We start from the raw sequence: 18,181 nt of genomic DNA, 5'->3' as shown, positions 1-18,181 counted from the left end.
CCGGGAAGGGGAGATGCCAAGCCTCCCAGTCCCTGGAACGCTGGTCTCTCTGGACAAGTCAGCCTTTGGGCAACCCTCCCCTTAGGCCCGCAGCAGTGTCACCCAGCAGTATCCGGCCTGGGCTCCGGCCTCTGCTATGTCCTCCCTCTTGCTCTGTCTCCCCTGTTTCTCAGGGGCCTACATGCTTCTCGGTCTGGCTGAATGTCTTCGACACAGATCACTTCCCAGTCCGTCAGGGAGACACTCCTCGGAGATCCCTGTCATCAGGATTTCTCTCTCCAAACCTGTTTCTGCTCTTTGGGCAGGTTGGATGACCCTGGAGCTCTCGGCTTCCATACGTGCCTCCGACAGGGAAGCTGTCTTGCTCTCCCTGTTTCACCTCATGGCTGGGTGGTTGCCTAGCATGAACGGTAGGTGACCCTGACTGGCCTTGTCTTCTTGGACAGGCGGTGTGGCGTTTCCCCTCTGAACTTCTCCTCTCATTCTTGAGGGACGGCCTCTCCTCTACTCCTGGGTGGGCTGACTCCCTGAAACTTCTGGCCCCCTCCTGGATCCCAGTTCTTTGATTACCCACGGACAGGTCCCTTGGGACCCTTTTCCACGGGCACAGGCCTAGACACCGCTGTTGGTTTCCCCGTCGCCCCGTATGCCCGGGCTGACACACATTCACATCGTCTGCTCGGGAATCGGCCAGTGCCACGCGTGGGGCCATTGACTCCGCCGCGGAACTGCCCCGTCCCTGTTTGCGCGTGTCCTGGAAAGCAGTAGCAGCTTGCAGGAGCCCCAGGGCTTTTGCAAGCGGGGGTAGGCCGCCGCTCTTTCAGAGGGGGAGGGAGGCCGAGGGCTCGTGGGTCAGTGACTTTTCAGCTGGCACCACGCCTTAAGGCCCAGGGGATGATTCTGTGCTGCAGCGAGGCCCTGCCTGCCTCAGCAGATGATGGCGAGCCCATCCTTTCTCACCTGGACGGGTCCAAAATCCCATCTGAAGAGGAGTCCTGAGACCCCAGCAGACGCCCTGAAGCTCCCCTTCCACCGGTGGAAGTCGGCTCAAGGAGCTCCAGAAAACAGGACTCCGGGGGGTCTTGCTACTGGGATGCCCGCGGCCCCTTCTCCCACGCTGCCCCCTGCTGGAGCGCGGATCCGGAGGCCGCTGGGGCTGCAGCGGGAGCACCCAGCGGCACCCCACCCTTCCCTGCTGCCCACCGCGCACACGCCCCCTCCCACCCCAATCCTGGCTCCGGCGCCCCGCGCAGCCGCCCTTGTTTAAAGGGGCTGTGGCCTGACTTCCAGGTGGGGAGCGCGAGTGGGCCCGGCGCGGCAGAGCCAGTGCGCATGTGCGAGGCGCGAGCGGCCTCTCGCGTCACAGTGATTCCCACGGTTGTCTTAGAAACCAGCCCCCTGAGGCTTGGCAAAGCAGGAGCCCTCCGTGACGGTCGGTGCTTGGGTGTCGGGGCTGCGAGGCTCCTGCCTCACCTCTCCACGGGGTCCACGGGATCGTCTCCGGACGGACGCCGGGAGTCGCAATGCGCCGGCCAGGACGACAAAACCGCAGGCGGAGTCCGGGGGAAGCAGCGCGTCGTCCCAGCCTCAGGCCTGCCCGGACGGTGTTGGGGTGAGTCTCCCCAAAAGTCTTGCCCTCGTGATCTCCAGGACAGGTCCGCCCGCGTGTCCGTGGGCTGCTCTCTCCCCCGCGATGGGCCTTCACGCCGGGAGCAGAAGCCTGCAGCGTCAGGGGTTGCCTGCGCGGGGGGTGGGGGGGTAACGGGTGGGTGGGTGTGGGGGGTGTGTTTCTGTGCCGCTGCTGCTGTGCGACTGTGTGTGTCTGTGTCTCTCCCATTCTCTCTTCTCTCTCTGTCCGTCACTCTCCGTGTCTTTCCCTCTTTCTGCCGGTTTGCGGGTGTGTGCCCGTGTGCGTGTGTGCGTTCGGACGAATGCGCCCTGTGCGCCCAAAAGCGACTTCTTGCGTGTTGGCCTGGCTCTGCTGAGCCTCTTTCTTCTGCCTCTGTGCCTGGGTCTTGCGGCCGCTTGTCAATGGTTTTCGCCACCGTTCCCCTTTGGGTCCCTGAGGGCCTCGACCACGTGAGGAGATGCGTCTTCGCAGCAATGGAAATCTCGTTACCCTTGCCGAGCGGACTCTCTCCTGGGATCAAGGTAACCACAGTCCAGCAAGGGACAAAAGCCCCAGAGGAGCTCGTCGCCCTGCAGGAGAGGAGCAGACCCGCCTCAGAGGAGACGCTTGTACCTTTTCATGGCTCTACTCTGAGAAATGAAGCCACACCACGGCCGAAGCTTGAAGAGGAAGCTGGGAGGGGGAGACGCCAGGCCTCCCAGTCCCTGGAACGCTGGCCTCTCTGGACAAGTCAGCTGTTGGGCAACCCTCCCCTTAGGCCTGCGGCGGTGGCACCGGGCAGTATCCGGCCTGGGCTCCGGCCTCTGCTATGTCCTCCCTCTTGCTCTGTCTCCCCTGTTTCTCAGGGGCCTACATGCTTCTCGGTCTGGCTGAATGTCTTCGACACAGATCACTTCCCAGTCCGTCAGGGAGACACTCCTCGGAGATCCGTGTCGTGACGGTTTCTCTCTCCGAACCTGTTTCTGCTTGCTTGGCCGGGTTCGATGACCCTGGAGACCTTGGCTGCCATATGTGTCTCCGACAGGGAAGCTGTCTTGCTCTCCCTGCTTCACCTCATGGCTGGGTGGCCTGCCTAGCATGAGCGGTAGGCGACTGTGACTGGCCTTGTCTTCTTGGACAAGCGTCTTCACTTCCCGTCTCGTTCTTGAGGGACGGACAGCCTCTCCTCTGCTCCTCTGAGCAGGTGGACTGACCCCCTGAATCTTCTGGCCCCCTCCTGGATCCCAGGCGTTCTTTGATTTCCCTTGGAATGGACAGACAGGTCCCTTGGGACCCTCTTCCACCGGGCACAGGCCTGGACTCCGCTGTCGGTTTCGCCGTCGCCCCTATGCCCAGGCTGACACACATTCACATCGTCTGCTCGGGGATAGGCCAGTGCCATGCGTGGGGCCATTGGCTCCGCCGCCGAACTGCACCTGTCGCTGTTTGCGCCTGTCCAGAAAGCAGTAGCAGCTTGCAGGAGCCCCAGGGCTTTTGCAAGCGGGGCTAGGCCACAGCTCTTTCAGAGGGGGAGGGAGGCCGAGGGCTGGTGGGTCAGTGAATTTTCAGCTGGCACCACGCCTTAAGGCCCAGGGGACGATTCTGTGCTGCAGCGAGGCCCTGCCTGCCTCAGCAGATGATGGCGAGCCCATCCTTTCTCACCCGGACGGGTCCAAAATCCCATCTGAAGAGGAGTCCTGAGACCCCAGCAGACGCCCTGAAGCTCCCCCTCCACCGGTGGAAGTCGGCTCAAGGAGGTCCTGAAGACAGGACTCCGGGGGTCTTGCTACTGGGATGCCCGCGGCCCCTTCTCCCACGCTGCCCCCTGCTGGAGCGCGGATCCGGCGGCCGCTGGGGCTGCAGCGGGAGCCCCCAGCGGCACCCCCCTCCCCCTGCCCCACCGCGCACACGCCCCCTCCCACCCCAATCCCGGCCCCGGCGCCCCGCGCAGCCGCGGTTGTTTAAAGGGGCCGCGGCCTGACTTCCAGGTGGGGAGCGCGAGTGGGCCCGGCGAGGCAGGGCCAGTGCGCATGCGCAAGGCGGGAGCGGCCTCTCGCGTCACAGTGATTCCCACGGTTGTCTTAGAAACCAGCCCCCTGAGGCTTGGCAAAGCAGGAGCCTTCCGTGGCGGTCGGTGCTTGGGTGTCCGGGCTTCGAGGCTCCTGCCTCACCTCTCCACGGGGTCCACGGGATCGTCTCCGGACGGACGCCGGGAGTCGCAATGCGCGGGCCAGGATGACAAAACCGCAGGCGGAGTCCGGGGGAAGCAGCGCGTCGTCCCAGCCTCAGGCCTGCCCGGAGGGTGTTGGGGTGAGTCTCCCCAAAAGTCTTGCCCCCGTGATCTCCAGGACAGGTCCACCCGCGTGTCCGTGGGCTGCTGTCTCCCCCGAGGGGCCTTCAGAAGCAGAAGCCCGGAGCAGAAGCCTGCAGCGTCAGGGGTTGCCTGCGGCGGGCTGGGGGTGTGGTTCTGTGCCACTGCTGCTGTGTGACTGTGTGTGTCTGTGTCTCTCCCATTCTCTCTTCTCTCTCTGTCCGTCACTCTCCGTGTCTTTCCCTCTTTCTGCCTGTTTGCGTGTGTGTGCCCGTGTGCGTGTGTGCGTTCCGACGAATGCGCCCTATGCGCCCAAAAGCGACTTCTTGCGTGTTGGCCTGGCTCTGCTGAGCCTCTTTCTTCTGCCTCTGTTCCTGGGTCTTGCGGCTGCTTGTCAATGGTTTTCGCCACAGTTCCCCTTTGGGTCCCTGAGGGCCTCGACCACGTGAGGAGATGCGTCTTCCCCGCAGCAATGGAAATCTCGTTACCCTTGCCGAGCGGACTCTCTCCTGGGATCAAGGTAACCACAGTCCAGCAAGGGACAAAAGCCCCAGAGGAGCTCGTCGCCCTGCAGGAGAGGAGCAGACCCGCCTCAGAGGAGACGCTTGTACCTTTTCATGGCTCTACTCTGAGAAATGAAGCCACACCACGGCCGAAGCTTGAAGAGGAAGCTGGGAGGGGGAGATGCCAAGCCTCCCAGTCCCTGGAACGCTGGCCTCTCTGGACAAGTCAGCTGTTGGGCAGCCCTCCTCTTAGGCCCGCGGCGGTGGAAGCCATGTTAAGTGTTCATTGACAGATGAATGGATAAGCAAAATGTGGTATAGCCATACAATGGGATATTATTCAGCTTTTACAAGGAAGGAAAGTTGATACATGCAACAACATGGATGAATCTTCAGGACATTGTGTTCAGTGAAATAAACCAGTCACAAAAAGACAAATACTACAAGATTCCAATTACATGGATACCTAGAATAGTCTAATTCATACAGACAGAAAGTAAAATGATGGTTTCCAGGCCCCAAAGCCAACATAAAGCAGCGGTTGTGGACAGCTTTGTTTTCAGCTGAACCTGACTGTATTTGTGCTGAAACCAGGGTAATCTGATATCCAATACTCAGAGCCAGTTAAGACTTTTATTTCTGGCGACCTGGGGAACTGATGGTGCTTTTCAGGCACACCAGGGATAACTCTTATTTCCCAAATGGATTGGCAGATTGTTGTGGGAGCTAGGTCTTTGATGAAATGGATTTAGACACAAATAAATAGCCTACTGGGATTTTGATTGGGATTATAGTGAATCTATATTGAATCTGTGTTTCAAGAGTATAACATCTTAACAATATTGAGTCTTCTCACTCATGAACAAGATATATCTCCCCATTTATTTACAGCTTCTTTAATTTATCAAAGCAGTATTTTGTAGTTTTCAGTGTACAGGTCTTTTACATTTTTGTCAGATTTGTTCCTAAGTACATTTTTCATGCTATTGTAAATGTTGCTAATTTTTTAATTTTAATTTCTTTATTTTATTTTTTACTTCACAAGTAGAAATTTTGTCTATTCATAGTATACAATATGATATTTTGCAATATGTATGCATTTCGGGATGGCTAAATCCAACCAATAACATACACATTACATTTTAATCTTGAGTTACAAATGTTTCATTAAATGATTTTTGTACATTAATTTATGCTGAAACCTCGATAAACCCACTTAATAACTTCTTGTGGATTCTATTGAGTATCCTACATAGACAATGATGTCATCCATGAATAACAGCCATTTATATCTTTCTTTCCAACCTGAATGTCCTTTATTTCTGTTTCTTGGCTGATAGCACAGCCTAGAGCCTCCAATACAGTGCTGGATAGAGGTGGTAAGGGCAGGCAGCCCTAGTGTGTTCCTGATGTGAAGGGGAAAGTATTCAGTTTTCCACAATCAGGTGTGATGCCAGCTGAAGGATTTTTGGAATTGCCCTTTATCAGCTTGAGGGAGTTCCCTCTATTCCTAGTTTTCCTCAATTTTTATCAAAAATGGATGTTGGATTTTGCCAAATGCTTTTTCTGTATTTACTACAGTGATCATATAATTTTTTAGTTTATTTATATAGCAAATTAAGTTGATTTATTTTTTATTTTTTATTAAATAATTATTTTGAATTTTATTATCTCTCTACAAAGAAACTATGAAAATATCTGTAAAAGCATCGAAACGGTACTTTAAAATCCTGAACTGATAAGATACATCTTCTATGATTTACAAGAGTAAAATGTTAAATTCTACAAGTTAGAATTTCTGAATTGATTTTGACAAAAATTTACTAGAAGGAACCAGAACATCAAAGCTTACAGATTTTCTATTCATCCCCAATTAAGTTTCTGAAAAGCTACACATGTGTTGACAAGCACAGTCCACTCAGTTACTTGATGCTGCCACTAATGGTGAGACTACTCTGAAGGGCAGAGGACTATATGCTGGAAATGCCCAGCCTTCCAGGCAGCTGCTCAAAGTGCTCTCCTCTTATTTTTTCCCTTATGTGTAAAATAGAAGTACAAATGTACATGTAGTAAAAAATGTAAATACTACAGAAAGATCTAAAATAATAAGTACATATCCTTTTTCCCATACTACAGCAAATCTGATGTTTTCAAAATCCTCAAACAGTCACACGAGTAACTCACAAACTAAAGTCAACCTTGGAGTCTCTTTATCTGAAAATTATTTTCAGGCCTTTGGAATGGTGTTGATTGTCTCATATATTACCTCTGTTACAGAGGAAAGTCACGCAGTCTTCTCCTACTCAAAAAAAAAAAAAAAGTTTAAAGCAACATGCACATACTGTTCAGAGACAACAAAGTCCAGACAGCATCGCAGAGTCCATTGGATCTAGTCATGGCTCCGGAGAGTCCCTAGTATCATCCCCCCTGGCTCAGCAGGAAAGACTGACAGAAACACTGGGCACAGGAGCTCAGAGGAGTCCCGCCTCAATGCCCCGATCCTCCGGGCCAGTTGCACATCCTTTGGGAAGAGAGTAACTCGGCCGGCATGTAAGGTGAGGAGATAGGCATCTTCAAAGAGATGAATTAGAAATGCTTCTGCTGCCTCTTGTAGGGCCAATAGGGCCTGGGCTTGCCAATTGAAGTCCACACCACGAGTGAATTTAACACATATTTCTCTTGCCAGGCGGCTGAAGGGGTACTTCCTTATCAAGAGGTGTGTGCTCTTCTGAAGCTTTCGGATCTCCTTTAGCCAAGCTTGTCTCCGCCGACCATGTTGACGGGAGGAAGGGCCTAAGGAGGGGCCCCGCCGGGAGGGGCCGGGGGTCCGGCTCGGGCTGCGCCTCCTCGGGGCCTCGGGCTTGCGGCTCCGGCGGCGCGGGCCCATGGCACGCCGCGGAGGGTGCCGGCGCCCGGCCCCACAGCTCCTGTTCGGGCGGCCGGGTCCGGGGGCGAAAGGCTGGCTTCTGGGGAGCCCAGAGAGCTCTGGGCCGCGAGCCTCACAGGAGCCGCTGCTTGGCCGCAGTCCGCGCCGCTCGCGTTCAAATCGCTCGCTCCCTTATTTTTTATTCTTAAATCAACCCCACATTCCTAGGATAAATACCACTTGATTATGATGTATTACCTTTCTATTATATTTAGGATTTCATTTGCTAAACTTTTGCATAGAATTCTTGCCCTATGTTCATGAGGAATATTGGTCTATAGTTTCCTTTTCTTCTAATATCCTCCTCTGGCCAGGGTAGAAGGATAAGTTTGGTATCAGCCTAATGCTGATTTCATAGAATGAGTTGGGAAGTATTTCCTCCTCTTCAGTTTTTTGGAAGAGTTTGTGAAGTATTGTTATTATTTCTTCCCTAAATATTGGGTAAAATTCACTACTATCACCACCTGGGCCTGAATTTCTTTATAGGGAGGTTTTCTTGTTTTTTTTTTTTTTTGATACAGAGTCTCGCTCTGTCGCCCAGCTGGAGTGCAGTGGCACAATGTCAGCTCACTGCAGTCTCTGCCTCCCAGGTTCAAGCAATTCTCCTGCATCAGCCTCCCAAGTAGCTGGTAGCTCCCAAGTAGTGGCACATGCCACCACTTCTGGCTAATTTTTTGTATTTTTGGTAGAGACGGGGCTTCACTGTGTTAGCCAGGATGGTCTCGATCTCCTCATCCTGACCTCGTGATCCGCCTGCCTCAACCTCCCAAAGTGCTAGGATTACATGTGTGAGCCATGGATCCCGCCCCCCCCCCTTTTTTTTAGGGAAAGTCTCCTTCCGTCGCCCAGGTTGGAGTACAGAGGTGTGACCTCAGCTCACTGCAAACTCCCCATCACAGGTTCAAGCAATTTTTTGCCTCAGTCTCCCAAGTCGCTGGGGTTACAGGTGCCTGCCACCACACCCAGCTAATTTTTGTATTTTTAGTAGAGATGGGGTTTCACCATGTTGGCCAAGCTGGTCTCGAACTCCTGACCTCAAGTGATCTGCCCGCATCAGCCTCCCAAGGTGCTGGGATTACAGGAATAAGCCACTGTGCCTAGCCTATAGGGAGGTTTTAAAACAACAATTTTCATCACTTCTAGGCCTTTTACCTAAGATCAAGTGTAAAAACAAATTTCAGTTTCTTTAATAGATACAGGGCAATTCAGATTATCTATTTCTTCTTGGGTGAACTTTGGTAATTTGTGTCTTTCAAGGAATTTGTCAGTTTTATTCATGGTGCGGTATGTAATTGGCATAAAAGTATTTCTGATGTTATTTTACTATCCCTTTATACCTGTAGAATCTTTAGTGATGTCATCTCTCTCATACCTTCTACTGATAATTTTCTCTCTCTTTTTTTCCCCTGATCAATCTGGCTGAAAATGTATCAATGTTATTGATTTTCCCAGAGAACAAGCTTTGGGATTCATTGATTTTCCTCTAACCTATTTTCTTTCATTGATTCCCACTTTGATCTTTATTATTCCGTTTTTCTGCTTACTTTGGATTTAATTTGCTTTTCTTTTTCCATCTTTAAGTGAAAACTGAAGTCACTGATTTGAGACCTCTCTTCTTTTCGACTATAATATTTAATGACAAAAATTTTCCTCTAGCCACTGTTTTAGTGACAAACAGCCTGCCATATATTCTATGTTGTTTTCTGTTTTCATTCACTTCAAATTTCTTTCTAATTTCCCTTTAGATTTCTCCTTTGACCTATGGGTTACTTAGAAGCATGTTAGATGTCAGATATTTGGGTATTTTCAAGGGTCTTTCTGCCACTGATTTCTAATTTAATTCTAATTTTTCATATACAGTATGTTCCACAGAGAACATACTGTGCATGATTAATACTTTTGAATTTATTGAGACTTTTAAAAATGGGCCACAATGTGGTCTAGCTTCATAAATGTTCCATGTGCACTTGGAAAACATCTGTATTCTGCTATCGTAGAGTGAAGTGTGCTACAAATATCAATCAAATCAAGTTAGCTGACAGTGTTGAGTGTTGTCCAAATCTACTATATATATATATTATATATATATATATATATATTTTGAGATGGAGTCTCACTCTGTAGCCCAGCTTAGAGTGCAGTGGTGCAATTTTGGCTCACTGCAACCTCTGCCTCCTGGGTTCAAGTAATTCTCCCTGCCTCAGCCTCCCAAGTACCTGGGATTACAGGTGCTTGCCACATGCCCAGCTAATTTTTATATTTTTAGTAGAGACAGGGTTTTGCCATGTTGGCCAGGCTGGTCTTGAACTCCTGACCTCAGGTGATCTGCCCACCTTGGCCTCCCAAAGTGCTGGGATTACAGGCATGAGCCACTGCACGCAGCCAAATCTACTGTTTTCTTACTGATTTTCTGCCCACTTGTTCTATTAATTATTGAGAGAGGGCTTTTAAAATCTCTGATAGTTGTGCATTTGTCTATTTCTCTTTGATGTTTTATTAGTTTGTCTTTTATTCATTTTGAAGCCTTATTAGGTACAAAAACATTTAGGATTGTTGTATCTTCTTCACTGACCACATTGTCAGTATGAAATAACCTTTAATTCCTAGAAATAATTCTTTGCTCTGAAATCTATTTTGATACTAATATAGCCACTCTAAATTTCTTTTGACTAGTGTTAGCATGGTATATCTTTCTCCATCTTTATAGTTCTAACCTATTTGTGTCTTTATACTTATAGTGCATTGCTTATAGGCAGAATATAGTTGGGTCTTAGTTTTTCAATGTAATCTGACACTCTGCCTTTTAGTTGGGGTATTTAGACTATTTACATTTAATGTGATTACTGACATGGTTAGGTTGAGCCACTCATCTTGCATATGTTTTCTATTCATTTCATCTATTTTTATTTACTTTTTCCATTTTCCTTTGAATTATTCAAGTATTTTATCATACCATTTTATCTCATTTTATCTCTCTTGTTAAACAGCTACAGTTTTTTTGTTTTGTTTTGTTTTGTTTTGAGACGGAGTCTCGCTCTGTTGCCCAGGCCACAGTGCAGTGGCACAATCTCAGCTCACTGCAAGCTCTACCTCCCAATTTCACACCATTCTCCTGCCTCAGCCTCCCGAATAGCTGGGACTACAGGCGCCCGCCACCACGCCTGGCTAATTTTTTGTATTTTTAGTAGAGACGGGGTTTCACCATGTTAGCTAGGATGGTCTCAATCTCATGATCCACCTGCCTTGACCTCCCAAAGTGCAGGGATTACAGGCATGAGCCACTGCGCCCAACCTACAATTCTTTTTTTTTAAATTGTGAACCTTAAGATAATGCATTTTATTTGAAGAAAGGTGCTGAAGATGTGTTATTTGTGTAGGGTGTTAAAATAATGGTAAGCTATGAGAAAGGGGAAAAGGGCTTTGAGGCTAAGGAGTTAATATGAAAAAAAAAACAAAAAACAAAAACAACAGACCAGTACACATGGGAATGTTGGTGTAGTTTTGTACTGGGATTTGCAGTCGCTGAAGCTAAGTATGTAGGCAGAGAATGAATGAGAGATGAATCTGGAATGATAAGTTCAAATTAGTCATTAGAAGACCTCAAACAATCCCTCCTACAACCCCAATTCTGTAGATATTGAGAGAATGGTGGACCAGGGGCCTGCTCTCTCTGAGCTTGACTTCTCACTCCCCTATGAAAGCTGGCTTTGCTGTGTGCCCTGTGATATATATCTGTTTGTCCTCACTTTACAAAAGTATGAACCTTGTCTCTGGTTTACCTCCAGTGCCTAAAAAAACATGTGGCAGAACACATGCTTCAGTAAATATTTTTAACCACTGAATATTTTAAGAATTCCACATAATTCTATATGACATTATTAACTATTGTAAATTTTTAAGTGGAGAAAAAGTACCATGTTGCCTTTATTTCATGAAAGCAAACTTAAGAGTTGTCATGAACACATCTATCCATCTACTTGTATTTGTGCTCATATAATACTCATATCCCACTTACTATGGATGAATGGAATGATCTATCATCTAAAGTCATTATTTCTTTTTCATAACTTCCAATCCAAGGACATTATTCCAGAAATACTTCCTTGTATTTCCTACATTATCAATTTTGCCCTCTCTATGGATGATTTCTATTGGCATGCAAACATGTTATTATTTTTTCTCATCTTATAAAATATTAAACACAGCGATCCTGACTCTACTTCCTCTATAACTACTTACCTTTTCTCTATTCCTTTTTTGAGTGAAGCTTCTTGAAATTGTTGTCTGTGCTTACTGCATTCAACCCCTCTACTTTGTTCTCTCAGAAATCCCTTTCAGTCGAGCTTTCTCCTTATCACTTCACTCAAAGGACTCTTGTGAGGTCATCAGGGCTAGTCACTTTACTAAATCCAGTGGCTGATTCTCAGGTCTCATTTTATGTCAACTTTCAGCAACATTTGATAAAGTTAGCCACCATTTTCTTGAAATAATGTTTTCCTTTGGCTTTGTGAACATGATACTCTGCTTTACTGGTTGCTTTTCAATTTCTTTTTCTGGTTCCTCTTTACCCTTCTTTATTTCAATAGGTTTTTGCGGGGAACAGGCGATGTTTTTAACATGAATAAGTTTTCTAGTGGCAATATCTGAGATTTTTGTGCATCCATCACCAGAGTAGTGTACACTGTACCCAATGTGTAGTCTTTTATCCTCGACCCCTCCCACGCTTTCCCCCGAGTCCAAAGTCCATTGTGTCATTCTTATGCCTTTGCATCCTCGTAGCTTAGCTCCCACTTGTGAGTAAGAACATACGATGTTTGGTTTTCCATTCCCGAGTTACTTCACTTGGAATAATGGTCTCCAATTCCATCCAGGTTGCTGCAAATGCCATTATTTCATTCCTTTTTATGGCTAAGTAGTATTCCATGGTGTGGAATTTATGGCTAAGTAGTATTCCATGGTTTTCGTTATTCACTCATTGATCGATGAGCATTTGGGCTGGTTCCTTATTTTTGAAATTGTGAACTGTGCTGCTATAAACATGCATGTGCAAGTATCTTTTTCGTGTAATGATTTCTTTTGCTCTGGGTAGAAAACCAGAAGTGGGATTGCTGGATCAAATGGTAGATCCACTTTTAGTTCTTCAAGGAATCTCCATACTGTTTTCCATAGTGGTTGTATTAGTTTACGTTCCTAACAACAGTGTAAAAGTGTTCCCTTTTCACCACATTCACACCAACATCTATTTTAATTTTTTGACTTTTTTATTATGGTTATTCTTGCAGGATTAAGGTTATATCATGTTGTGGTTATGATTTGCATTTCCCTGATAATTAGTAAGGTCAAGCATTTTTTCATATGCTTGTTGGCCATTAGTATATCTTCTTTTGAGATATACCTAATGTAAATGATGAGTTAATGGGTGCAGCACACCAACATGGCACATGTATACATATGTAACAAACCTGCACGTTGTGCACATGTACCCTAGAACTTAAAGTATAATAATAAAAAAGAGAAAATTGTCTACTCATGTCCTTAGCCCACTTTTTGATGAGATTGTTTGTTTTTGCCTGAACAGCTACAATTCTTTGGTTTGTTATTTTAGTGGTTGCTTTAGGGTTTATAGTGCATGTCTTTAACTGATCACAGTCAACCTTCAAGTGGTAATATATCACTTTAGTATAAGAAACTTACATCAGTATACTTCTTCCCTCCTAGTCTTTAAGCTATCACTGTCATCCATTTTATTTTACATATGTCATAAATTCCATATTACTTTATTATTTTTGTTTAAACAATTATATTTTAAAGAGGCTTAAGTAATAATAACAAATCATATATTTGTCCATGTTGTTACTATTTCCAGTGCTCTTCATTCCTTTGTGCAGATCTAGATTTCAATATGGTATCCTTCTTACTGCCTAAAGGACATCCTTTAATTTTTCTTGTAGAGCAGATCTCCAGGTAAGAAAGTCTTAAGTCTTTACAAGTCTAAAAATGTATTTATGTCTTCATATCCATTATTCTCTTTTTGGTAGTATCTAGTTGGCTGTGACTCTAATCCATTAAACTTTCCATTTCAATTATTTGTATTTTTCAAATCTAGATTTCTATTTGCTACTTTTTCCCAATCTACTTGATTATTTTCATATTCATGCTCTTTAATCCCCTTGTTTCTTTACATGTAAGACACACTTTATGTGACGTTTGGTGACTCTAATATCTTAAGTCTCTGTAGGTTGTTTCCTCTGTGCATTGTTTCTGCTGGCTCTTGCCCATTATACATGTTTGTAATTTTTGATTAAGAACTTACATTCCTTGAAGCTGTCTTCCATTTTGCTTTTGCCAGGCACCTGGAAGGCATTAAAAACCTCATGGTACTTTAAATTTGCAGCTTGAGACTTTTTAGATTATACAGTTTGTGTGTGAAGCCACCAGTGGAAGGGCTGCCCATGGTTATATGTTAACGTATACCCACTCTCAGGAGAGATGTTTTCCCTCAGGATAGACAATCCTGCTGCTGTTCCAGGGGCTGCAGGGATTGAGCGGGCAGGAGACGGGGGAGGCAGACAGGTTGATTCACAGTTCCCTCCTACACTAAGCCTATCTTTTTGGTGTCCTACTTTTTGAGGTCTTCTCCTAACCCTCCTAGCTTGGACAGGATCTAAACTTTGTCTGCTATTCTGCTGCCCCATCCTCATCTAAGACTATGAAAAGAGAGTTTCAGTATGACACTTGGCAACTATCTTAAGGGTGAAAAATGGCATCTAATTACTTCTTTGGGTTTCTACTTTCACTTTTTAATTTTGATTTTTTGCCTTTGAGAACTCTTATTTTGCCGCTCATTGATACATTTTTTTTAATGGTTCTTGATACATATTCCAGAAGTTTTTGTTGTTTTCTGGTCCTTGTCAGCCCATGTTGCCGGAAATAATATTCTTTCAACTTGTTCTTTAACAATTTACAGTATCCATATAGTCCTTCCTGTTCCAGAGGCAATAGAGTAAGAACACACACTTAGGAGCCAAGCTGGCCTGAGATCAAGTAAGATCCACCAGCAATGTGACCTCAGTAGCCTATTTACATTCTGAGCCTCAGTTTCTCATAGCATTGGTGTTAGAATTAAATGAGGTAATATATGAATAACACTTAAAACAGAGACTGACACTGGTAAGGATGGACTTTCTTGTTATTATTATCTGAAAATTTTGAAAAATTATGAGCCTGAGTAACAGTTATACATCTTACCCAATGGTTCACTAACCTCTGGTCCCTGGCTACCCCGGCCCCTTCTACCATGCAGTCACCCACACCCAGGCTTATACTGATGGAGAGGAGTCAACTATGAGCCATTCACTGGATGACAGGCCCAGCTACTCTCACAGATGTACCCAAAGTCCAGGACAGAATGCTAGCAGATGGCTTCTGGTCTGAGAAATGTGATCATCATATAAGCCTGAGTGAAAACACAGCCCCTTTACTACTAAGAAATCTGAAAACAAACAAACTTAAACAAACATAATTTTAAATTTTGCATTTTTTATGATGTCATTTGTCCCAACAGCCATTTGACATCAATAGTCCTGATTACTAAAAATCTCAACATTATAGAAATGTTCATAATAATGTCCCGCTGTTATTTTTCACTTTGAGTCTCTTTTTCTTAGTCAATCTAGCTAAAGTTTTGTCAGTTTTGTTCATCTTTTCAAAAACCAACTTTTGGTTTTGTTTATTTACTGATAAGGAGGGATTTATTTCTGTCATATACTGTTTGTTGTTTATATGCCTTACAGCTTTTTTGTTCTTCATTTCCTGCATACTGTCTTCTTTTGTATTTAATTGATTTTTGGTAATGAAATGTTTTAATTTCCTCATTTCCTTTTGTATATATTCTATAGTGTGTGTGTGTGTGTATGTGTATGTGTGTGTCACTATGGGTATTACATTTAACTTGCAAGTTTATTCATTTTATTCAATTGTATAAACATACTGTAATTTATTTATCCATTCTACCCTTTATAGTCCTTTGGATTTTAATTATTGGACTTTTTGTTAGAGCAGTTTTAGATTTACATGAAAAAATGAGTGGAAAGTACAGGGAGCTCCCATATACCCAGTCTCCTGCCCACATGCTCTGTTGTTACCCTTACAGCCTTGCCTTGTGGTACATTTGTTACAGTTGATGAACAATGTAGAAACATTATTATTAACTAAAATTCATTAGAGGTCACTCTTTGTGTTGCACCTTCTATAATTTTGAGAAATGTATAATGACATGACATGTATCCATCGTTAATGCAGCATACAGAATAGTTTCACTGTCTTAAAATATCCCTTGTGCCTCAGCTATTTGTTTCTTTCTTTCACCCTCCCCTTCCCACAATCCTGATAACTATTGCTGTCTTCACTGTTTCCATAGAATATCATGTGGAATTTTACAGAATATCGTATGGTTGGAATTCTATAGTACATAGCATTCAAGTGGGCTCCTTTCACTTACCAATATGCATTTAAGTTTCCTGTGTGTCCTCTCATGGCTTGTGAGCTCAGTTTTAAATCAAGGAATAATAATTTATTGTGTGAATCCACAGCAGTTTATCCATTCACCTACTGAAAGGCATCTTGATTGCCTCCAAGTTTTAGCAATTATGAATAAAGCTGTCATAAACATTTATGTGGAAGTTTTTCTGTGAATATGAGTTGTCAGCTTATATATAAGGGTATACTTAGCTTTACAAGGAAGGCACAGTAACTCATGTCTGTAATCCCAGCACTTTGGGAGGTTGAGGTGGAAGGATTGCTTGAGCCCAGGAGTTCATGACCAGCCTGGGCAATATAATGAGACCTCGTCTCTACAAAATAAATTTAAAAATTAACCAGGCATGGTGGTGCCTGTTGGTGTTAATATCATTGTTATGCAACTTGCTCTAGCAAGTGACGATCCTGTGTTCTCTAAGATGAACATAATGAGAATCACTCAAGTCAGTAGTCACAACTCCTCATTAGCAGAAGCTCAGAAAATAAGATGTTAAATGCCTGGCCGTTAAGTTTTCTTATCTTTGTTTATTTCTGCAGAATCATCTCCCCTGCCCCACAAACGTAAAAGAAAAAACAAGAGAAGCACCTGAGGAGGGGAGAAGTGCCCCAGAAAGAAAGTCATCCAGTCTCTGAAGCTTCGCCCAGGTGGGCACAGGCCAGCCAGCTGGGCAACCAGCTGGCTGCAGGCTGTCATATAACCTTCCACCTGGCATGCTTTTGAGTGTGTGGAAGTGCTGTATGCCCTCTTCTTTGAAAACCTGTTGAGCAAATGCCTCCACATTATATGGCCCTTCAACCTCCACTGCTAAAGGCCCCCAAGACCAAACATGCTGTGTACACACAGCAGCTCTTTGTGTCCTGCTCCTGGCCGATCTCCTGCATCATCTCGTTGAGCTCCATTGAACTCTGCAGTCTGCATACTCTGTGGAACTCAGGGTCTTCATTTTGCATGGAACTCAGGGTCTTCTTGCTCCATGAAACTCAGGGTCTTCATTTTCCATGGAACTCAAAGTCTTCTTGCTCTGTGGAACTTGAGGTCTCCCAGCTCTGTGGAACTCAGGGCCTTTGTGTTCCATGGAACTCAGGGTCCTTGTGCTCTGTGGTACTTGGGGTCTGTGTGCTCCATGTAACTCAGGGACTGCATGCTCCATGGAAAGCAATGGGACACACGACCCCCCACACCCACACATACATCCTTCATCTTAATCCTGCCCCTCACCTGTCCACCCTGTGAGGCTTCTTCACCCCTACTCTGCTTTGAGCTCATGCCGGGTCTTTCGGGCTGGCCTGAAGCATGGGTGTTGGTAGGAGGAAGTGGCTGAGGTCACACATTCAGGCAAATTCTGCTGGTGTCGCACCTGATGGAGCTGCCTGGGGAGGATATTTCCTTGGAGGATGTGCCGTGGTGGCCACTGGCTTCTTATGCTGCCCACACTGCTGCTGATGCCATGGGGGAGCCACAGAGCCACACAGGGGGCTGTTCTGGAATTGGTGGTTTTCATCTCCATGTTAGGTAAGAACTGGCAGGCACCTTGGCTGTCCTTGTGGCCTCTGCCCTGACCCTGGTCCCCCCCAAGTTGCTGAGTTTCTGGGCTGCTGCTCTTCCAGGAGGAATTAAAGGTGGGAATGGCTGAAACCTGTGCTTTGGATTAGCAGAGACCCTAGGCTGTGTCATACAGAAAAAGGAAGGATTGCAGATGGTGGTGGGATCAGCCGAAGGCAGGGGCTTCACTGTGATGCTAGAGCCCTCTACGCTGGGATGTTTGCATACAGCCCAGGTTCAGTTAGGTGGCCCATCAGCGAGTCGTGGACCTGGTCTCACTCACAAGCCATGGACAACATGAGCTCAATTTGCCAGGGCTCCCTGGGAGGGGATTGGAGAGCCTGAGAAAGAGGCTGGGCTGCCTGTTACCCCCACCCCACACCCTGCCTCCTGTAACCCCTTAGGAGGTCCACACTTTGAGTTGTCAGCCAGAGACAGTAACTCAAAACCTCAGCTTTGGGCAGCCAGACGCCCAGAAATGAGGGAGAGGGCAGGCCTAGACACCAAAATAAAAGTCTATATATTTTAATATAAATACCAGAGGTGTTTGAACCCCAGCAACTCCATCTTGAATAGGTCCTGGGTAATTTAGGCCCCACCCTTAAGCCTGGAGAATCTTGAATGAGGCTGACACCTACTGGGCTGCATTCCTAGGAAGGTAGGCATTCTAAGTCACAGGATGAGATAGCAGGTCAGCACAAGATACAGGTCACAAAGACCTTGCTGATAAAACAGGTTGTGGTAAAGAAGC

General features: G+C 46.1%; 1 protein-coding gene across 1 annotated transcript; it reads right to left on the bottom strand.

The window, feature by feature from the left end:
• Positions 1-6,062: 6,062 nt before the first annotated feature.
• On the bottom strand, positions 6,063-7,495 carry LOC117090253 (histone H3-like centromeric protein A). Its single transcript, XM_033222353.1, has one exon. It carries the CDS (start codon positions 7,308-7,310, stop codon positions 6,813-6,815), a length of 498 nt encoding a protein of 165 aa, XP_033078244.1. The 5' UTR covers positions 7,311-7,495; the 3' UTR covers positions 6,063-6,812.
• Positions 7,496-18,181: the final 10,686 nt, after the last annotated feature.

This window comes from Trachypithecus francoisi, unplaced genomic scaffold (genome assembly GCF_009764315.1).
Source record: "Trachypithecus francoisi isolate TF-2019V2 unplaced genomic scaffold, Tfra_2.0 Contig00981, whole genome shotgun sequence".
Taxonomy (NCBI): Eukaryota; Metazoa; Chordata; class Mammalia; order Primates; family Cercopithecidae; genus Trachypithecus; species Trachypithecus francoisi.
Note: the sequence above shows the minus strand (reverse complement) of the source record. Positions and strands in the feature narration are given on the sequence as shown.

Excerpts from the sequence above, each read along its gene's own strand:
- LOC117090253 (XM_033222353.1), bottom strand. The coding sequence starts at position 7,310 with ATGGGCCCGCGCCGCCGGAGCCGCAAGCCCGAGGCCCCGAGGAGGCGC.